This window comes from Mya arenaria, chromosome 4, assembly GCF_026914265.1.
Source record: "Mya arenaria isolate MELC-2E11 chromosome 4, ASM2691426v1".
Taxonomy (NCBI): Eukaryota; Metazoa; Mollusca; class Bivalvia; order Myida; family Myidae; genus Mya; species Mya arenaria.
The window spans coordinates 8,755,368-8,777,673 of NC_069125.1; the positions used below are offsets into that span (position 1 = coordinate 8,755,368).

General features: G+C 34.3%; 2 protein-coding genes across 6 annotated transcripts in view; one reads left to right on the plus strand and one right to left on the minus strand.

Moving 5' to 3' along the window:
• Positions 1–12,467, minus strand: LOC128231649 (cell division cycle protein 123 homolog). 5 transcript variants are annotated; one of them, XM_052944695.1, is made up of 13 exons: positions 11,270–11,487; positions 10,901–11,003; positions 9,863–9,931; positions 8,654–8,714; positions 8,299–8,346; positions 7,725–7,820; positions 6,253–6,359; positions 5,369–5,502; positions 3,781–3,903; positions 3,473–3,501; positions 2,403–2,525; positions 1,681–1,821; positions 1–730 (listed from the first exon to the last, which is right to left on the minus strand). In XM_052944695.1, the coding sequence occupies exons 1-13, from the start codon at positions 11,280–11,282 to the stop codon at positions 659–661; spliced, it is 1,119 nt and encodes a 372-aa protein (XP_052800655.1). In that variant the 5' UTR covers positions 11,283–11,487; the 3' UTR covers positions 1–658. The 5 variants fall into 5 exon arrangements, with proteins under 5 accessions (XP_052800655.1, XP_052800656.1, XP_052800657.1 ...); XM_052944696.1 differs by having other exon boundaries at positions 11,176–11,294; XM_052944697.1 differs by lacking the exon at positions 11,270–11,487 and adding an exon at positions 12,430–12,467 and having other exon boundaries at positions 14–730.
• The window catches only part of LOC128231648 (pre-rRNA-processing protein TSR1 homolog), an 18,326-nt gene continuing 8,480 nt past the window's right edge, over positions 12,461–22,306 (plus strand). The window contains exons 1-10 of the mRNA XM_052944694.1: positions 12,461–12,617; positions 15,656–15,726; positions 16,537–16,623; positions 16,916–17,028; positions 17,768–17,963; positions 18,356–18,426; positions 19,313–19,469; positions 19,898–20,053; positions 20,940–21,093; positions 21,654–21,736. Coding sequence (XP_052800654.1) covers positions 12,527–12,617; positions 15,656–15,726; positions 16,537–16,623; positions 16,916–17,028; positions 17,768–17,963; positions 18,356–18,426; positions 19,313–19,469; positions 19,898–20,053; positions 20,940–21,093; positions 21,654–21,736 — 1,179 coding nt within the window. The 5' untranslated portion in view covers positions 12,461–12,526. The remainder of the gene's footprint in view (positions 12,618–15,655; positions 15,727–16,536; positions 16,624–16,915; positions 17,029–17,767; positions 17,964–18,355; positions 18,427–19,312; positions 19,470–19,897; positions 20,054–20,939; positions 21,094–21,653; positions 21,737–22,306) is intronic.

Below are 22,306 nucleotides of genomic sequence, written 5' to 3' on the forward strand. Positions count from 1 at the left end.
AATTCATTTGTCAAACAAAGACAAACTAATAAATGTGGCAAAATATTAAATTTCTTGTCTTAATAAATTAAGAAAAGTGTAAAATAAAACAGTCATTAGAGATTTAGCAATAATATATATAATGATGAGTCTAAAATCTCAATAAAAACATAGACATGTTTAATGCAAATAATTTATCTAAATTTTATACAACCTATAAAAAAAATTAATAGATAAAATGATACTATTATGACATTTGATCGGATTATGATCTGACCATTAATAATTCAATAACTTTGTTTAACAAAAGAATATATCTATTAAATCCAAAAGCACATGCATTGATTTGGCCAGGGTTATCACATGACTAGTAAACCCCTCCATTGCTTAGAGAATATTTATTCAAGGATGGTGTGAGGCCTGGTCAATTGCCCTAAATAGTAATGCTGAAACATTGAACTGTTACAAATACATATGGATGGTTGATGATGTTCTGAGCCATGTACACATCGCTAAAAATGAAAATGCGCGAGTGAACACATGGCCCACAGAATAAATCCCATTTGATATGAATATGTGCTTGTGAGTCTTTTAATGACACATCTTATTCTAAGGGACTGTACAAACTGGTCTCGTATGACTCCTGACACATTTTACATGTCTTTTGAAACCGATTTTATCAACTGCCAAGTGCCGACTCTGGTTCCTCATCTGATGAAGAATCAGGATGATTTGTCTGCTGTGACACTTTCTGAAAGAGGAATATTATATTTTATGTATGGCCTTTATTACGGTTAGGTATAAAGTCTTTCTTATAAATGGTTTATTTTACCCGTAACACTATGGAAAAAGTAAAAAATAAAAATTGATCTATTTACCTCTTCTTTAATAAATCTTCATATTCGTACAATTCTTTGTCAAACCTTAAGATTAGTCATATTGGTCAAATTTTGTCTAGACTTTTTTTCTAAACTCATATATTCTGAGCTTTCAGCATGAACCCAGTGGGATTTACTTCACAGTTTCACAGTCCTATGGTTTTAGGTGCTTGATAGCATTCACCATTCTTTCAGAGCCCAAAAAAGGATAATTTTTGTTTGGATGTATTTATCAAAGATCAAAATATTGCACTTTTTAATGTGAAACAGTAGAATCTATTTACAGTCAAAACTCGTTGGCTTGATATCCACGTTGTCTACAACTTGATTAAAAGGATTTTCTTTCACTATATGTTCATATGAAGTTCTGGGATGGCTCAATTTCTCAAGGGTTTGTATTTCTCCACGCTCAATGTCATTTTTGCAGCCCCTAGTAAGAATTTCAGACTTTGTTTTGTTTGCTTGGCTCAATGTCATTTTAGCTTTCCAGGTGAGAATTTCACACCTTGATTTGTTTGCCTGCCGTCATTTCGCAAAAGGCGCTTATTGATTAGACTTGCTTGAATGGTGTCATACTTATTATTAAATGGAACTGGCTTAACAGTTTGAGCAAAAATGCAATCATTTTAATTTCTATCTTTAGTTGGCACGAGTACAATACAGCAAAATTATTTAATTACATGTTTAAATCTCAATGCATTTTAAGAAGGCCTCATTCCCGTTATAAGGGACTTCAGATGTTTGGAAAAATTGGGGCCTGAAGATTAATTCAGTCATATAGTCGATCATATGTCATTAAAACAAGAACTTGTATTTCACTGACCAACTGCAGCAGCTGCATGAGTTTAGTTGGGTCTTCACCATGCGCAATATCCACAAAGTCTTTGGGAACAGCGTATGCTCCATACGGGTTGGACTGAACTCCCGTCTCTGACTCGACACAGCGCAGCAAGGGATCTGTTATCTGCAGGTATTGAAATACAGGCATTTGATCACCATGGTCAAAGTAAATATTTGCCACAAAAGTTTATTAATTGGTCTCCGGAAAACCCAATTCTGCCAAAAATGGCCCTTCAGTCACCTTACTAAATGGGTTAAATTCCAATAATAAATAGATACAGATCTACTACAGAGTATATGAACAACATACTCTGATAACCACTCCCTCCTTCTGTACAGTTTGGCTTATCATCCATACTCCATCCTCTCAGGAATACAAAAGATTTCCAGCAGTAAATGCATGTTATTCTACTACAGCATACATTTACAACATACCTCTTCCACCTCTCCCTCCTCCTATGTATGGCAGGGCTTATCAGTCAGCAGTTCCTACCAGGTGTCCAGAAGACTGTTAGTCACCTCCAGCAGTAAATACATGTAAACCTACTGCAGTGTACATGTACAACATACCTCCTCCATCTCTCCCTCCTCCTCTATATGGCCGGGCTTATCAGTCAGCAGTTCCTCCCAGGTATACAGGAGACCGTCAGTCACCTCCAGCAGTAAATACATGTAAACCTACTGCAGTGTACATGTATAACATACCTCATCCACCTCTCCCTCCTCCTCTGTATGGCTGGGCTTATCAGTCAGCAGCTCCTCCCAGGTATACAGGAGACCGTCAGTCACCTCGCCAAACGGGTTAATGTCCAGCAGTACCAACTTGCCCTGTGGTAGGCATCAAAGTTGTTACTATTTAAGAAAAGTTGTATACCGTAATTAATTTTTGTAAATCTTAAATAGCACATTCATATAAGTGTTCTTAATCAGCACAAGTGTAAGTACTTGGCTGGGAAAAAAGATAAGAGTTTAGCGTTGTTCATTGAAGAGTCTTATATTAATTAACTGCAATTCACAAAGGATGAGAATAGCTTTCAAACTCCCATCCAGGAGGTATCTCAAAAGGGCATCGGTAAATACTAAAGTACACCCAATATGTGTGTGACATTTTCAATCAATCTAAATAATGCTATATATATAACAGGAGCTGTTACAGAGACAGCCTATTATACTATTTCACAAGAATTCCTTAGCTAAATAATAAAGGGCCATAATTTGAAAGTCAAAACCTGTTGGCTAGATACTGCTTGGCTCGATTTCTTTGTTGACTCAAACTTAATGTTAAGGACTGACTTTATTTCACTCTTTGTAAGCATTCCAGCTTGGCTGGTTATTTGCGAGGCTCAAAGTAATATGGCCAGTCCCAGGGATATCGAATCAAGGGGTTTCGACTGTATATGCAAAAAGGATTTATTGAATTTGATTTATTAAAAAGGTTAATTGATGGAAATCCCATCTACAGTTTTGATGCAATAGATGGCATATTTGATGAGCTATTGACTTAAATGTGCTTACATGTACCGGTATGCAAAACCTTATCCAAGGTGAAATGCTGTTGTAAATGCAAAGTTGAGTAGTATAGCTCTCTTGTGAACGAGGTAAAAATGGATGAAATGTGAATTCTGGTATTGATGTGCTTAATCATTAATGTAAAATCTTCCTTACTTCTGTACCATTTTTTCTTTATTTGTCTTAATTGATTTGATATTACAACTCGGTCAAAAATAAAGAGTTCACATCATTACATGGTTGTTTTCATATGTATTGTAATTTACCTGACATCTTCTGTAGACATCAAAACAATCTGAAAATTGAAAATACATTAAAACAACATAAAACAAGTAATTGCACACTACAAATCAATGTAATATTCATATTTCAAAATTTTATTCATCCTTTTTGGAATATTAAAACAATATTATTAATTGTGGTAAATCTAAATAGTGAGTAAGAGTGCATCTATAAATATTTCATTGAAATAGTCCCTCAGTATCTAATTACTGTACTTTTAACCATACTGTTCTTCACTATATGTTCATAGAAACACATACATTAATTCACTGATCCAAAGACGTTTACTCACATGACTTATCTGGGAAGTTGTCTTTGATGATATGGTAGAAGAATGCCTGTATATCTCCCTCGATCTCCTTCCTGTTTTCTGGTATAAACTTGTAGTACATATCTGTGTGTCTTTGTGAAATGCCTGTAAGCAAAGAACCAGACAGAATGTTAACAGTCTATTAAATTTATTTCACGGCAAATAACAAAAACTTAATAATTTGGTATAACAAGAAGTCCATGATGGCCCTAAATCACTCACCTGAGTTTAAGTTTTAAACCTTTCTTTTTTTGAGAATGAATGAGTTTATTGGTTTATGGCAATCTAAAAAAGTCTAGATTTTTAAACTGAAGATTATAAGTATCTTCCATGGCCGAGAGTGTAAGATAGGTTCATTCCGACCCGAGTGTGGGGTGTTTTGCGGAAACTCGGTAAACCCCGTTTCCGCAAAACACCCTGCGCAAGGGTCGGGATGAACCTATCTTACATGAGCGGCTATGGTAGATGCTTTTTCTCCCACCTCAGTTTAACAAAATAAAGTAAAAATGTAATTTTTGCTGGAACTCTTTCGTGGTTGTCATGGTTATGCGTGCAGTGATTCAGATTATGTTAATAGTCAAATTGGTCTTAAAATAGTTCTAAGGAGAGTGAAGCATTATTTCTTAAAAGGTGCATAAAAACTGTTTTATGGTGACATTTGAAGCGAGAAATAATTAATTAGCATTCTAAATATTGCCACAAGACAAGATTTTCGTGATGCTACAGAAGACAGTCTTCAACAAGGGAGGTAAATACAATGTGGTGACCATTAAAAAGGAGTTCCATACGGGTATTTTATCTTCGCCCGTGGGCAAGATAAGAATTTCTAGCATGGTTAAATTATTGGATCTACTTATCTGAGGTGGGAGAAATATGTGTCTATGATATATATATATATACAAGTATCAATGGAGCAGTGTATATAGTATTAAAATAACATATTGTAAATCACCAAAGCCTAGCATTTATAGGAACCCTAAGTCTTAATGTATTGAACCCGTAAAAAATTGTAGCAGAGTGTTGAACAAGGGGAATGGCTCGACAATTATCAAATAAAGAGTTATGGACCTTGCTATGCTATGTGCATATTGTCTCTAAACAACATGTGTACCATTTTTTATTTGAATATCTTGATTAGTTTTAGAGTCATGACCAATTTAAAGTTTTAGCACAAAGACGACACTGCCAGTACCAAAAACATCGAAACCAAGGCTATGACATTACCCAGTCATTATTTTTTTAAAAGACAAGCATATAAGACACGTGGGAACATATTTATGAACAGTCTTAAGTCTGAGACCAGATTCAATACTCAAAATTGCAAATATTCATTTTATTGTTCCTTTCCTTCAAGCAGAGCATTGATGGTAAACATTGCTGAATTATAGTATTATTTAAATGTTTTACCATTATTTACATATAGTTTACAAAATGAATTGAATTAAGATGATTTTTTGTTCCTTCAGAAAAAATATTTTCTGAGTCTTGAGTCTAGACTCAGACTTCTAGACTCAAGACTTGAGCCTGTTCATAATCATGGTCCCAGGTACTTGGAATTTCTATCACTCACCTATTACTGTATTGCCTTTTACAAAGCACCTGAACTCGTAAGCTGGATTCAGCTCCCGCCATTTTCTCAACACAAGCTCGTACTTTACAGTAGTCTCATTCTTCAGGTTCTCGTCATCAGTGCAGAACTTAAACCTGACATTACAAACAAAATATAACTGCGATGAGTACATGCTCCCTGTCAGAAGTCATTAGGCATTTTTTGAACTTAGAATTTCAAAATATTGCCATGTTGCCTCAGCATCTAAATATTTAGAAGATGTCCATGATTTTTTCTTTCCCTTTTTCTTTTTAATTCTTCACAACTACACAAATATGTTTAAAATGCAATTATACACTCTTAAAACCCTGGCCCCAATTTCACCAAACATCTCCCATATGAAGTCCCATATGACAGGATAAAGCTTAGCTCACGATTTTAGTTTTGATATCATTTTTGCAATATTAACATTCTTAAAAATGTTTGAACTTCAAAAGGAAATTGACTGTATGCTTATCACAATTTTCATTTAGCAAAATTATGATTATGTAAGAAATTTGACTTAATGAAATAATTAACTTAAGCTTCTTACACTTAAGAAGTTGGGAGCCAAACTGAAAAGAATATTGCCTACTGTAACACCCACCAAGGAGCTGCCCTGGACCTGCAAAGGGGCCTTACTCGACCCCTTGAACCCCTATCATAAAGCTCAGGGATTTTTGCTTCCTGCTATTCTCACCCACAATTTATAGATCACTTTTAAATATGACATTGCCCAATTCTATCAAACATTACTATTTTTTTTAAACGTATTAGATAAGGAACAGTTCTTCATAGATCCTCAATTGTACTATACCAGAAAGTTATTTCATAAACACAATAATTGGGCTCCTTTTGACACATACGGTTCTGTGAGATCGTGTGAGATGAAATCTGAACTCTTCAGAAGGAGGTAGACATCACTAGGACAGGTGCACTTCAAGGTGCGGTCAAACGAGATCCATGATGCATCCTAGAACAGGCAAACAAGTAAGGCATTTACACTTCAGTCATGGCTTATCAACTATTGTGTGACAATATTTCAAAAGAATGTTAATAGAGAGGTTGTGGAGAACTTCTTGTACACTGTATGTAGGTATGGACTTAACTTTATGTGTACTACATCATCCAGGGATGTGTACATTGTACTAGTTTATAATGGCATGCCCAAAAACATGAGGAAAGTGATTTATGCAAGTATCAGGGAGCCTTAAGAGTATAGCTTAAATACAGATTCTGACCTTTACACAAAACATAAACTTATACATGTAGCTACAAATATAAGAACACATACATGTGGTGTTTAGCAAACCCTCTAATGTTTGAATGAGTTCTTTAATCTCATACATAACCTCTGCATTGTTTTTAATGAGTTATTTTTATCTTATACACATGTTTGTTTTAAAAGCAAAATCTGTGATGAATTGTTTCATCTCATATACATGTAGTCTTTTAATAGCAACCCCTCAAATGCTTTTAGTGAGTTCTTTTTTCTCCCAGCTCAGATAAGTAGATCCAATAATTTAACCATGCTAGAAATTCTTATCTTGACCAAGGGCGAAGATAAAATGCCTGTATGGAACTCCTTTTTAATGGTCACCACATTGTAATTACCTCCCTTGTTGAAGACTGTCGTCTGTAGCATCATGGAAATCTTGTCTTGAAGAAATATTTAGAACACTAATTAATTATTTCTCGCTTCAAATGTCACAATAAAAAAGTTTTCACGCATCTTTTACAAAATAATGCTTCATTCTCCTTAGAACTATTTAAAGACCGATTTGACTATTAACATAATCTGAAATACTGCACGCATATCCATGACAACCACGAATTATCACATATCCATACGCAATTATCTTCACTAAGCACAAAAGAGTTCCAGCAAAAAATACATTTTTACTTAATTTTGTTAGAGGTGGGAGAAAAAGCATCTACCATAGCCGCTCGTGTAAGATAAGTTCATCCCGACCCTCGCGCAGGGTGTTTTGCGGAAACCCGGTAAACCTCGTTTCAGGAAAACACCCTACGCTCGGGTCGGAATGAACCTATCTTACACTCTCAGCTATGGAAGATACTTATAATCTCATTTACATGTGGGGTTATAATAGCAACTCCTCCAATGCTTTTAGTGTGTTCATTTATCTCATATACATGTGGGGTTTTAATAAAAAACTCTGATTGTCACTGTGTTTAAAGTGTTCTTTTATCTCAAATACATGCACTATTTTAATAGCAACCATTCTTCAATTAAGGAACTCTTATAACATTAATTTTCTGGGATATTTCTAAATCATTTTTGTAAAAATATTGTCTAAGCCTATAGCAGACTACCTACCCGAGGTGCGGACCAGTTCAACTTTGGGAAAACCTTGCCGCCCATTCTTCTTATCGCAATTTTGAGAAGAGATTCAAACTCTGGAAAACTCGGTGGCTGAAAACAAACCAGTGACACACAAATTCAAACATAACTCTCTTTGGTGTTTCATGTAAATATCCTATTTATTTATCTGTAATTAAAGAAAAAAAAATTGAACTATATAACCGATTTATACTAAATATTCAGTATTTACTGGGTCAATAAACAATATAGAATAACTTCAACATAACTTCAATCCCTCTTCAAACCCATACCCAGGTATAGTAAAATTCCATTCAAAAGGTAGTACTGTATATTGTTTAAATTCAGTAAGGCTTAGTTTTGGCATTTTTTCACAAATCAGGCAGGCCACAAACTTTACAGCAGTGTGATTAATAGACCTAACAATTATGGTTCTATCTGATGATTAAACAATTGTGTACCGTTAACAAATTTGAAACCTCATGAAATAGGCCAAAATAAAAAGTCACAATATAGAACCTCGCTACATTAAAACATTCTACAGTATATTTGATCGTTATTAACCACCAACCTCTGCTACTGGAGTCATGATGTCTTCTGTAGCCCAGTCCACAACATTCTGAAATTCATTAATAAATAAATTATTTAAATATAAAATTATCTCGAGCATAAATTTACAAACATACCTAGAATTTTGTCTTGTTTTGAAAGAGCCAAGTTCTCAAATTGTTATCATGTAACATTTTTTTTTTTTAAATACACTTTTAATGGCGTTGTATCAATAATAATAATACATTGTTATGACAAACTGCCATTTAAGGACTAAATGATAATGGTATTCCTTATGATTGTTGATAATACGGGCCAATAATCTTTATACTGTAGCATTCACAGGACTACAGAATTAAGAAAGGCCTATTTCTTACATCTGCATATCTGTTGTCATCTTCATCCTCATCCTGGTGAGCTGCCGACAGAGCCACAGAGCTGTAAAATTGTAAAATATTTAGTAAAGCATTTTTCCTTTTCTGCATACAAAGTCCTTTTAAATGACTTTAAATAATATGTCACTAGGCATCTCATATTCACATATAATGATCTATGTGTGGGTCAGATTCCTTTATATAATTTTCAAAAATAAAAATTTACAAGAGCTGGCACTATGTACTATTACTCCGCTTTTATTAAAGAATTGCAGAGTTTAGTAAAACATGCATGGATCACTGTAAAATTAGTTTACATGCAAAACCTTAACAAGAAATTTTAAGTACAAAAAAGTTAAAGGGGCAAAATTTATATTAAATGCATGATAAAGTTATCTAACTTTATGGTAGCGCATCCCTAATGGTCACCATTTCAAACTTTGATCAGCTTGAATATTTCTCAATGAGTATCTTTTCCTGGATTCAAAAACAAAATTTAAAAGATATTTACTGTGAAATAACAATTTTATTTAAATTTGAATTACCCTACCCCAATTTCAGAATTGTCGATAAAAACGACATCACCGGAGAGACAAGAACAATCCTTTATTTCATTTATTTTTCATTATTTCGGTAATAATTTGGTATCAGAGTAACAAGAAATATATTTGCTCACAGAAATAATACATAATTGATCACATCACCAAACAAATATAAACATACAGTACTGAAATAGCCATATGGTATTTAAATTTCAACATACTGTTTTGACCGCGTCAAAATTGGAATATCAATGTTTAAAAGCAAAAATTACTAGTTCTAGAAATACTCATGACCTGTTCTTTTTTAATAATTATCTTTAATCTTTTGGGAACATTATGCCAAAAAAACTAAATGTTTTACCGTCTCATTAAAAAAAAAAAAAAGTTTGTAATTCCCAACCACCAATTTCAGCTGTGCCTGCAAGTTATAAAATCTTCACAAAAGCTAATATTTATGGTTAAAAAAGTATTTAATTACTTTTTAATGAAACTACAAAGTTAGGACCACATATCTAGAGTATCAATGCAATGTATAATGTATTTGCTGAGATAATGACTTAAAGGTGGTTACATGCAAAACCTTAAAAAAGTAATGTTGATGCCGACTCTGGGGTGAGTAGTAAAACTCTCCTTATTCTTCCAATAGTCACTCTAAAAAACTGTGAATTACCTCTCGGGAAGAACCACTTGATCTGCCAGCAGGTAGTCAACAAACTCTTGAGGCAAAGGTATTATTTGACTGAAAAATAGAAGAATACTTAAACATTTACATGTAAATCAATATTGTCAATGATTTGGGATTTATTTTCTTTTTTAATATTATTATTATTAAAGTGGAAATTCTACCTTGTCAAAGAAATTTGGAACATTGTCAAGCTCAAGTTGCGAAACCATCAATTCACCAGAGATATTGTCCTCAAAATTAATTGTCCTCCTTTTAATTTTGCAAAATATTATGTTACATGTAAAAGTTGTCATGCTTTTCGGATAGTCAAACAACTTGCTTTTAATCAAATCATTTAACAAATTAGCTTTACAGAGCCTTACTAAACTGCTGAGTTAATTTGGCTATATTCCTTAAATGTAATAAAGGGAAATATTTTCCCAACTTGAATGTCAAACATTAGAAAAAATACTTATACTCATCCTTAATACTTATTTTTTTGTCAAAAACTTATGCTTTTTCCCTATCAAGTGACAATAAATAACAAAACATTTCCTAATTAATTAAACAATTATACACTACAGTCATCATGTACATATACATGTACTTTACTTATAATGTCTACCTAAACTTTAGGCTGAAGGATAATGTAACTTTAAAGGCCTAGTGTAAGCCTTCTATAAGTGACCCCCCCCCCCCCCCCCCCCCCAAATCGGTGTGTAGTGCACAACCTCTGTGTATTGATCTTAATCTACTTGCCTTGATCCCTCTTATCAGATCTCCAATCTGAGTATCCTGCTGGGCAGTTTAAGAGGTTTCATTATAATATTGGACCCTAAATGGCCCTATAAAGCCAATATACAGGAAATTGGCCCCTACTGTGACACCAGTGCAATTAGAAGATGCACAGCAGGGGATTATCATGACAAACATTCCTAAAACTAGGCCTGTAAGACTCTTTTCTAGTTCTAACATTTATATGGAGTTTCCCTAGTACAATGGCTTTCCTTACGAAAATTATCCAAATTCAACAAGTCAATGTACCTTTTGATTGTGTATTCCTTGAACTGTGGGTACCAAGCAGAGAAGCTGCAGTTGAGAACTTCTGATATCTTCATTGTTTCAATTGACTTATAATTTACCAAATCTAAAAAGGTATAATTTGTATTATATATAGGGATTAAATATGGTACAAAATCTTTTACAAGTATTTTAAATATAAGTATTATAACAATAAAATAATATAAGTATTATTATGTCAGTGAATATTTTTCTGATAATGGTAAAATAAAACTGTAGTTCCAAAAAAAATGTTTTACCTTTTAAAAACATTGGCTATTTCCAAAAAGACTTGGTGATTTCATCACAGTTTTGAAATAGTTTTCTATAAATTTAAAGCTTACCAGCTCTTACATGATATCAACATGTCCGTTTAAAGCTGCACTCTCACAGATTGACAGTTGTGACTTTTTTCTAATTTTTGTCTCAGAATCAGCTGATTTTGGCATCAATGCCTCCAATTCAGCCATTAAAGACAACTTAAAATAGAAAATATCTAGTTTGGAAAACTGCCATCAACTCATTTTCCTTAAAGCATAAGTAACGATTTAAACATACATGCTATATCCCCAGACAGGGAGGAAACTACCACAGTATTCTAACCCACCCACACCCCAGTCCCCTAGCAAATGAATCAATATGACCCATTCAATTGAAAAAAAAAAGAAGAAAAAAAGGAGTGTGTTTCTGGAATTATTATTTCATGAATGACATAATTAATACCGATAATTATTATCTTTGTTCAGTGCTATCAGAATTGAATGTGCTTCAGTTTATAAACATTCTAGTACTGTAACTTCGCAATGTCTTGTTGTTGTTTGTAAATAATTCATTAATATGCTGATGATTTGTATATTTATGCTATAAAGTGACAAGATGATGGTTTTATAATATGTTTTTTGTATTTCTTATTTTGTATTATCCTTATATTACGGCATGTTTGCTACAATAACAATTTGTATTGGCTGTAAAATATCAATTTTTTATTAATAATTTTAATGTAAACATGAAAAACTACAATCTGACTTTTTGTTAGCAATCTTATATCACTGGTTTCCAGACATTTACCCAAGAATTGGCTCATTCAAAGACAAAAAAAGTTGTCAAAATGGGTGATCGGTCAGAGTGCAGCTTTAAGTCATTGCATCAGATTCTGTATCACCAAGTTACTTTATATATGAATGTCAGAATAAATGAACCAGATTGCAACATGGTACTGGCACCGGCACGACATTATTGTTATTATCTACTGGTAATTCAAGAACATGTCTCTCTACATTGGAAATCAATAATAAATTAAACTAAATTAGTCAAACTGTGAAGTACATGTATATTAATATCCGAAATCAATTGCTATCCGCATGTAGTCGACATGAGGTAAATAAATTAAGTTTTCACAGTATTTCTTCGCAAGAATTAATGTCAACAACTCAGAAAGCTGTACTTTGTTATATATTTTAAAATGTCCATCGTTTAACTAAAAATTTTATGCACAAAAATAGTAGTTTACTTGCCCTGATGCAACTTTAGTGTTGCTTAGTTTGCGGTTTTCACTACGCGAAATTAATTCATACACAAGTTTCACGTGTTTTGGCTGTCAAAAAGGTAAACATGATTGTTCATCGCCCAGGACCCTTAAAACAGCAAAACAAAACCCACAAACATGGCAAACATAGAAGCAAGAGTCAGCGGGAAGAAGGGGGTAACAATTTGTTTTATGCCACCTACATTGTTCGCTTGTTTTACTTTTTATATTTTGCTATGATTAGGCAATACCCTGAAAAGGCTGAATCAGGGTTATTCAACATGAATCCATGATAATGATGTTTAACTGTTCAATATCTGCTTGTGTAATCATGTATTCGTGTTGAATAACTTTTTATACCCCGAAAGTGCACATGATCTCCTTGGGCATTTCGATCGCAACAAGCAGGTGGATACCATCATACTGGACTTCAGCAAGGCGTTCGACGCAGTGCCTCATCAACGACTGCTCCTCAAGCTAGAGAATTATGGAATTCGAGGACCACTACTGAAATGGATCTCCCACTTCCTGACTCTGCGAGAAATGTGTGTCGTCGTTGAAGGTGAGAAGTCCCGGCAAGTCCCCGTTGGATCCGGCGTCCCCCAAGGCACTGTGCTCGGACCCTTGCTGTTCCTCTGCCATATCAACGACTTGCCCGAGAGAGTGAAGTCCACCATCCGACTTTTTGCTGACGACTGCCTGCTATACCGGGCGATTAACTCGTTCCGAGACCACAAACAGCTGCAACAAGACCTAGACGCTCTACAACAATGGGCCAATGACTGGGGGATGAAGTTTAACGCGAAGAAGTGCTACCTTCTGAGCTCAAAGCACAAATCCAGCTTCTTCTACCAGATCAACAACTCCATACTACAACGTGTAGAAACCAACCCCTACCTCGGCATAACATTCTCCGAAGATATGAAGTGGAATAACCACATAACCAACATAGCAAAGAAGGCCAATTCAACCCTTGGATTTCTACGTCGCAACCTCCGGTACTGTCCAAAAGAATGCAGGAGGAACGCATACCTGGCTCTAGTTCGGTCCAAGCTCGAGTATGGCTGCGTCATTTGGGACCCCTACTCAACCAGTGACATCAACCGACTAGAGAAAATCCAGCGATCGGCAGCACGCTTCATCACTAGGGATTACCGCTCTCGACATGATGGTGCGGTCACAGAGATGCTGTCCCAACTAGACCTCCTCCCACTTCAAGAGAGACGTCGCCACCAGCGGTTGACCTTTCTGTACAAGATGGTGAAAGGGCACGTACCGGCCATCAATATTGAACACTATCTCACACCTTTGAGACCGAAACGAACAATTAGGGCTAAACGTTTTGAAAACTTTATCACCAAAAACATTGTGGAAAACTCAGTGAATAATAACAAACAGTGCTTTTCAAATATAGATAGTAGATCAGCCAATTTCAAGAACTCATTCTTCGTGAGAACTGTTCCAGAGTGGAATCAATTAAGTGACAGTGTGGTAGATTCATCAACCATAGATTGCTTCAAATCAGCTCTACTTACAGACAAATAAAAACTAATTTTATGCGCACACCCCCGTCAAGTGAAAGCCAGTATTGGTAGCTTTGACGTACCCATACAGATACAGATACAAGTGTCCGTGCTGTAACTTTCCCTTGTATGGACAGATTTTAAAATAACTTGCCACATGTGTTTGGCATACCAAGACGAAGTGTCCTGCGCAAGAAATGTGTCCCTACCTCCTAGGTCAAGGTCACACTTAGGTGTTTATTCACAATGGAATGCTGCATATAAGGACATAGAGTATAGGTTGTCGTGTCCGTGGTGTAACTTTCCCTTGTATGGACAGATTTGAAAATAACTTGCCATATGTGTTCGGCATACCAAGACGAAGTGTCGCGTGCACGAACTGTGTCCCTACCTCTAAGGTCAAGGTCACACTTAGGTGTTTATTCACAATGGAATGCTGCATATAAGGACATAGAGTATAGGTTGTCGTGTCCGGGCTGTAACTTTCCCTTGTATGGACAGATTTTAAAATAACTTGCCACATGTGTTCGGCATACCAAGACGAAGTGTCGCGTGCAAGAACCATGTCCCTACCTCTTAGGTCAAGGTCACACTTAGGTGTTTATTCACAATGGAGTGCTGCATTTAAGGACATCGAGTATAGGTTGTCGTGTCCGTGGTGTAACTTTCCCTTGTATGGACAGATTTTAAAATTACTTGCCACATGTGTTCGGCATACCAAGACAAAGTGTTGCGTGCAAGAACCGTGTCCCTACCTCTAAGGTCAAGGTCACACTTAGGTGTTTATTCACAATGGAATGCTGCATATAAGGACATAGAGTATAGGTTGTCGTGTCCGGACTGTAACTTTACCTTGTATGGACAGATTTCAAAATAACTTGCCACATGTGTTCGGCATACCAAGACGACGTGTCGCGTGCAAGACCCATGTCCCTACCTCTTAGGTCAAGGTCACACTTAGGTGTTTATTCACAATGGAGTGCTGCATATATAAGGATACAAAGTATTGGTTGTTATGTCCGGGCTGTACCTTTTTCTTGTATGGACAGATTTGAAAATAACTTGCCACATGTGTTCGACATACCAAGACGACGTGTCATGTGCAACACCCATGTCCCTACTTCTAAGGTGAAAGATGCACTTAGTGTTTATTCACAATGGAATGCTGAATATAAGGACATAAGAATGTAGGTTGTCAAGTATGGGTGATATTTTTTATGTTCAGAGGCAATTTAAAATAACTTGCCATATGTATTTGTTTGATCTTTAACTTTTCATGTATTGACCTTGTTCATAGGTCAATGTCACATTCGGAGGCATTCGTCACATACTGTGACAGCTCTTGTTATAGCTCTACATCAATATAACTTCTATTAAATGTAGCTCCAATCCAATTTTGTTTGATTGAATAACATAATTTGTCCAAGAAAATTGTAATTTTACACTGAAGCGCAGGTGATAAACAGTACAATCAATATTTAGATTGAAAGTTATTCTATGCTGTAGTTTTTACTTTAAGGATGTTTTGACTATTCTTACTATTAGACAAACTGTAGACTGATGGTGTCTCGGAATATTGCATCAATATGTGATCATTCAGATTGATAACTTTTAAAATAACTTTTGAATATAATCTTTAAATATAACCTTTAAGCACTAGCTCTTTTTCAAAATTGTCTTATTTTGTTTTAGGGAGAGTCAGTGTGAAGACTATTTCAAAGAAAGCAACCAGTGTGAAAAGAAAGAATGACAGAAAACATCAGGTACGGTCTTGGTGTTTGAATATATATTTTATAATGATAACATCATAGCAATTCAATGATTGATTCATTTATATTGCCATTTTTTTTCATAACTCATAGTGACATTACCGGTATATTAATTATTTTAAATTTTGTAAATTGTTTTTACTTTCATATAGAGGGCTAACAGTAATCAACTTACAATTCCTTTAAAAATGATTCCTCTTTCGGTTTTCTATAATATAACTGTCTGCAAATGTATAATTGAATTGACTTTCTTAATTCTTAAGTAATTATATATTCTAGTGTTGAACCATGCAATATAATTGGCATCCAAACTACCATTAATTCAATATTCAATTAAATATTGTGAAGCTTCCATTAAGCTTACTGGGCTCAACATAAGACAGAATGATATCACTCCTAAATTTTTATGTAGAGTAAAAGAAAGAGTGTATACCCAACAGTGTTTGACCTTTTGACAGCTTTTGTCACAACAACTGCATTGGGATTACATCTACCTTAACAGCAAGGCTGTTGGAAGTGCCCTATATGGCTGACACTTTACTCCTCTCTCTCTTTTACCCTTTTTCCAACTAAACTTGGTTGTATTGACCCATACAGGTCCAATTACACTATTAAAGTAGAAAAAATGTATCCTCGAAAGGGGATTTGTACCCAGTGCCTTTCAACCTGCAGACAACACCACAACCACATCGCTATAAAAGCTGATGGAAATACCCTATATGGCTGACACTACATGAAGTTACATACATTTAGCACTTAGCTCTTGCATTATACAATGAAACTGACATTCATCTTTGTTTATAGTCATCACAACATCGGAAACAGAAGCGTGAGGAAGCGTTCAACAGGAAAAGAAGTGTTGGATGTTCAGGCACACCACCCCATTGTGTGGTAAGGCTGTGGGATTTTGTATTCAGCTTAATTAAGCTTTACTTGGCATTTTAGTGTTCTAAATATGTTATGGATATAAAGATCAGATAATGCACACCATTTGTACATAATTATAGTGGACTGGTGAAAAATTATATTTTAGAAACTAATTTGAATTACTGTTTTAAAAAGTTTAATGTCAGAAGTCTGTTGATAGCTTGTAACAATATCCATAATTGTATTATGGCAAAAAAGAGTTTTGAATCATCAGTCTAAACTTACACCTTATGCTGATATTCTGCAACTCCTTCAGTTGGTATTGGCTCTTCATTCGGATGTGGATGTGTCAGATTTCGTGAAATCTTTGCTGGCCTGTGATGATACTCTGTCAACAGAAAAAGCAGGCTCCAACATCACACATGTCAGGTTTGTATCCAATGTTCACTTCATTAATGGTAAAGCATCCCTTTACTCCATTAACAGAATTGATCAGGAATATTTGTGTTAAAATGTTAAAAAAAATACCAGAAAATAGTTGTTGGTACAATTGATTGACTTGTATTTTTCCTTTTTATGATAGTGCAATTTACATTTTAGCATACCTCATATCATAGTTTGTAAAAAATATATACATAGCATGTACAGGGATAGAGTCCTGAGTTTGTGTAAGTAAAAGAAAAAAATACGCAACTATGTATGGCTTAAATTTGTCATATTTTCCATTTCTCTAGTCTTTTGTATAAAAAATGTATTTGATGTTCATATTGTATTACCCTCAAAGGGTTATGACATCACAGTATGTTGCTATATTGGGTCTGATTTGATTTGAGTGACATCATTTAACAAGTGATATTCATACGACGTTACATTTATAGGCTATTTTTATGTTGTCAATTACCTTTCTTAAGCAATGAATACTCAGCTGAAGAAAATTTTACCAAATTTTTAATTGCCATGAATTATTATTTAAAATGTACTATAAATATTTAGATTTATCGTATTTGTTTTGAGGGCACATTGCCATTTTTGCCAAGCAGAGGTAGTTACGTGTGCTACATGGAATTTGCTCTTGTGTCTTATCTTCATACAGCATGAACACACAGAAAAGGTGATTATTTCTGCAATTTATGGCAGTATTATAAAAGTTAATGCTTTTTCACTTCAGTATCCCAAGGTTCAAACAACGCTTGGAAATTCTTACCAGTCCCTATGGTAACTTGTACAGTGTGCTAGATGGAGCAAAGTCTGCCGACTCTCTGGTGCTAGTTGTCTCCCCTGACAAGGGTGTGGACAGTTTTGGGGAGGGATGTCTCTCGTGTCTCCTGGGTCAGGGAATGCCAGCTGTTACCATAGTTACCAAGGTAAGTGACCAGGGTGTAGACATTTTGGGGAGAGCTGTCTCTCATACTCTCCTGGGTCATGGACTTACCCAGATATGGTCTGTCCTGATATAATTAAGTTAATTGAATGTTTCTTAGATCCTGATATAGTTAATTTATTGTTGGAAATAAACATGAAACAGAGAGAAAAAGAATGATGAGTGAATATCTTAAACTAACCAGATGATATTTATAACCGAAACATCCAAAACTGTTCAATCATCGCAACTTTAATATTTGCATTATTGATTAGATAGAAGTGTTTGCTTCGGATGAAAAAACCTCAGCATTATTTGTTCAGTTGTTCGCTTTTTATTCATTTTGAATTTCGTTGTTCTGTATATTTTCATTTGTTTCTTAATTTTCATTTTCAGGGTTTAAAGTCTGTACCGCAGAAAAAACAAAAAGATATCAAAAAACAACTTCAGAAGACAATGGAAAGATGGTAAAAAAATTCTTTCCTAATAAATGAAATGATTTACTAAATGGACAGCACATGTATGTCATGTCCTATATTTTGTAAATTTTACAGGGTAATATTGTAATTTTTAGCTCTATCCTTTTGTTCATTTGGAAAAATTTATTAAAGATATCTTGGCCATATTTTGCGATTTATTTCATCTAGCACTTTGTTATATTCTAATGTTAAGTTTTGGAACTTGGTGACCCCATATAACTTTGGTATTATTTACAAAAGCATCAGTTACTGATTATCAGTAAATCAAAATGAATTACTGAAAAAAACATTATTAATAAAAATGAACAATGTTTTTTTTCCGATTTCCCCTCCTACTTTTTTTTTCCCTGACCCTGGATGTTTTTACTGCCTTGAGATATAATGTTTCCTTTGATTGATTTGTATGTTTTAAATGTTAAAAATGATGTGTTTTCGGCTGTTTACAATAGCAGTGATGCTTATACTATGTGTATCAATGTTTTTGAAGCATTAAATCTGTAGTTTCTGATATTAAACTGAAAAATATATATAAAAAAATGGCTTATTAGAAAAATATTCCAAAAAAAGTTTTTCGGACCTACCAACCATATTTTAGGGTGGCATGAAACCAGAAACAAACATATTTTTAGGCATTATTTCAACTGAAATTTTACTAACCTTGCAAAAAGTTTTTTTTGTAATGTTTGATTTTTACACATTCTTTCTCTAGACATAAAACACATAAAATGATCCCGATATAATAATGGGGTCACCAGGCACCCAAAATACACATAAATGTACCCCAATGTACAACAGTGCATATTGCAAATGTACCTTAAGGAATTAAATGCTTTGAAAGTATTAAGTTTGTCAATCTCTTTTGAAACACATGTAGGTTTCCAGATGAAAAAGTTCACACCCCAGACAGCCAACAGGAGTTCATGTTGATTTTACGGCAAATAACATCACAGAAGCTCCGAGACATCCATTTCCGGGAAAACCGGGCATATCTTATGTCTGAACATGTCAGCTTTGAAGTCAGTAAAGACTCAGTAAGTTTCTATATTATATAAACATTTTCATGTACACTTTAATTTATGTACCGTATAAGGTATGCTGATATTGGCTATTTAAAAATATGTCTATTGTTTTAAGCTAAACAATCCATGCTCTAGATCTGGGATAATTTTACAAATAAAACATTAATGTGAAAGATGAAATTGCAGTAATACAATATATTATTTGACAGTATGAAATGGTTGAAAATGAACAGTTTAGATGCTTATATTTTGAATATCACTTCAGTCTTCCTAACATCTTCTAGCGAGATAATCTATGTGCTGCCTTTTCAGTATGTTTTTGTGTCCTCTAAATTATTTCCTAATTGAAAGAAGGATTATTAAGAACTTTGCACTTGCATCATTTCCAAAGATAGCCTTTTTTTATCCCTCTAGACCTAAATTTATAAATGCTTTTCCAGGAGGAGTATGGAACCTTGAAGGTGACTGGTTACGTTCGCAGTCGGACATTGAACACCAACAGACTGGTACATGTGACGGGGCTTGGGGACTTCCAGCTGTCCCAGGTCGACCTTCTCGAAGATCCTCATCCGCTCCAGCCCAGGAAAGCAAAACAGGTATTGAGAAGAGGGCTAATTTGTACCTACAATTTGTGGTCCAAATTCACAGTGTATTTCGGTATTAAGAAAAATTCCGATTCTCTTGGAATTGGGAAAAAATATACCGGTATGTTTTTCACAAAATGGGAATTTTTGATAAATAGTTATGTTTGTTTAATATTTTCAAATTCTTTCTTTAATTATTTACCTTTGGGCTTTTTTATACCTTAAAAAAAGTTGATGATAGTTTTTCAAACACATTATGCCTATTGTTCATAACTTTGTGAACTTTAACGATGTTGTTTATGGCATCTCTGTTAACTTTAAAAGGAGAAATATTTAAAGATGTGCTATAAATATATTGAAGTTAAATAAGCATAGCTTAATCATTTGATTCAATAGTTGTGTAAAGTACTACAGATCACGTTCGTGGGTGTTCACTAAACTTTTAGAGTATTAAAGATTTGAAGGTAAATAACAATCCGGTTAACAAAATTGTTAACTTTAACAATTTTCTGAACAATTGGCCAATTTTCGTCAATTAAGCAAATTTGGAAGTTTTATTAAAAAAATTGGGAAAATCATGCTTTACGACTTTGGGCACATATAATTATATTTTGGCTTTAAAATATCTAAAACAAAATCATAGTATTCAGTATGAGAAATTTCATGTCAGTATTTTCTAGTTCCATACATAATAACTTTGTTATTAAAATAATGACCTTTTTGACCAGTTGCCAACGCTTATATAATTAGCTACAAGAATTTCATCTTTTAATGGGTGAGTTTATCATTAACTCTCAGAATAATGTCATTACTGATTATAATAGTTGTATCAGTTCATGTAAAGAACAACATTAATATTATTAGAACCGGTATGTTCCTTTATTAAACCTAATAACAGGATGTTGAGATGGCCGAAGGCAGTGAACCGACAGTTTTAAGCGTTGTGAAACCAGACCCGGCCAAACAGGAGGGCCTACTAACAGAGGCTGAAATTGACCCCATGGAGGGAGAACAGACCTGGCCTACAGAGGAGGAACTGGCACAGGCTGAGGGTATGTGGGGGGCAAATGGTGAAAAGGGGAGGTTTGATTGACTAGGTTAACTAGGAGTAAGTTGGTAATAAAGAAAGCAATGCTTGAATGTCTTCAAAGATTTCTAAAGTCAGAAACTTCTGTAAGGAATTGAATGAAACTTCAATAGCAAGCATGGCTGTGAAGCTGAGCACAGTGTGAGAATCGTAACTCATGGTTTTAAAGTTATATCCCTTTGTTCTTTATTTTATTTAAACAAATATGTTAAGAAGATGTACTTGTATTAAGTTCACATTCTTTTCGAACTTTTCATCCATATACCTTGCAACTTTCACTCTGAGATGACATTTTTTGTTAACTTGCTTATGTTAAGCTGGGCAGGCATATGTTAAGCTGGGGAGGCATCAGTTTTCAAATGCAGCTCTTTGAAAACAACATTTCTAGTTACTAAAAAGAGTGATCATAAAAACTTGATCATATACGATTTCCTTTAAAAAAAACTTATTACCAGTAAATCATACATGATAATATAATTTTAATATATGTAATTATATAAATTTGAATTTCACCGCGTATTGCAGCTAGTCAGAAGCAGATGAAGCGTCGTGTACCAAAGGGAACCTCGGATTACCAGGCCTCCTGGATTTTAGAAGATGAGGATGCGGTATGGAAAACTTGAATTCACATTCGTACTAAAACTTAATAAGTGCCTATTTTTTTTATACCCATTTCTTGAGTTGTTTCAAACAGTAAGTCATTTTATGAATTTTATTATTATTTCTTTAAAAAGTTTATCATGATACTATGTTTAATAATTGAACGATACTTTCATGGATTTGATGCTAGTGACAAGTATTTCAACATGTGTTGCAAGTGAACATTTATATATTTATTTTGATGAACAAACACCAAACTTTGATTGTCAGTTACAGACATTTGTAAACTCAGGCTGAAAATCATCCAATTTTCAATTGTGTTACCAAGTAATATCAAATGAACTGTTATGAGTCACTACTTAGGATTACTTACCATTGGTACCGCAGTTTGTTCACATTTCACATGAAATGAATGTTTTTGATGTCTGACACCTTATCATTCGAGAGTCCCTTTAAATAATAAAATTAAAACTGTAAACAAGATTTCACCATTTGTTGGTAAATTAAGTATGGCTTTAAGATGTGAAAGTATGAAAAAGGTCTAGATTAAGTAATTTAAAAAAAACCACACACACAAT

Bases quoted from the DNA above. Each gene is read 5' to 3' on its own strand.
- LOC128231649 (XM_052944695.1), bottom strand. The intron at 8,715-9,862 runs GTAATTCACAGT...ACAATTTTACAG, and splicing joins CAAGTGGTTCTTCCCGAGAG to CTCTGTGGCTCTGTCGGCAG. The intron at 8,347-8,653 runs GTAAGAAATAGG...AATGAATTTCAG, and splicing joins ATGACAACAGATATGCAGAT to AATGTTGTGGACTGGGCTAC.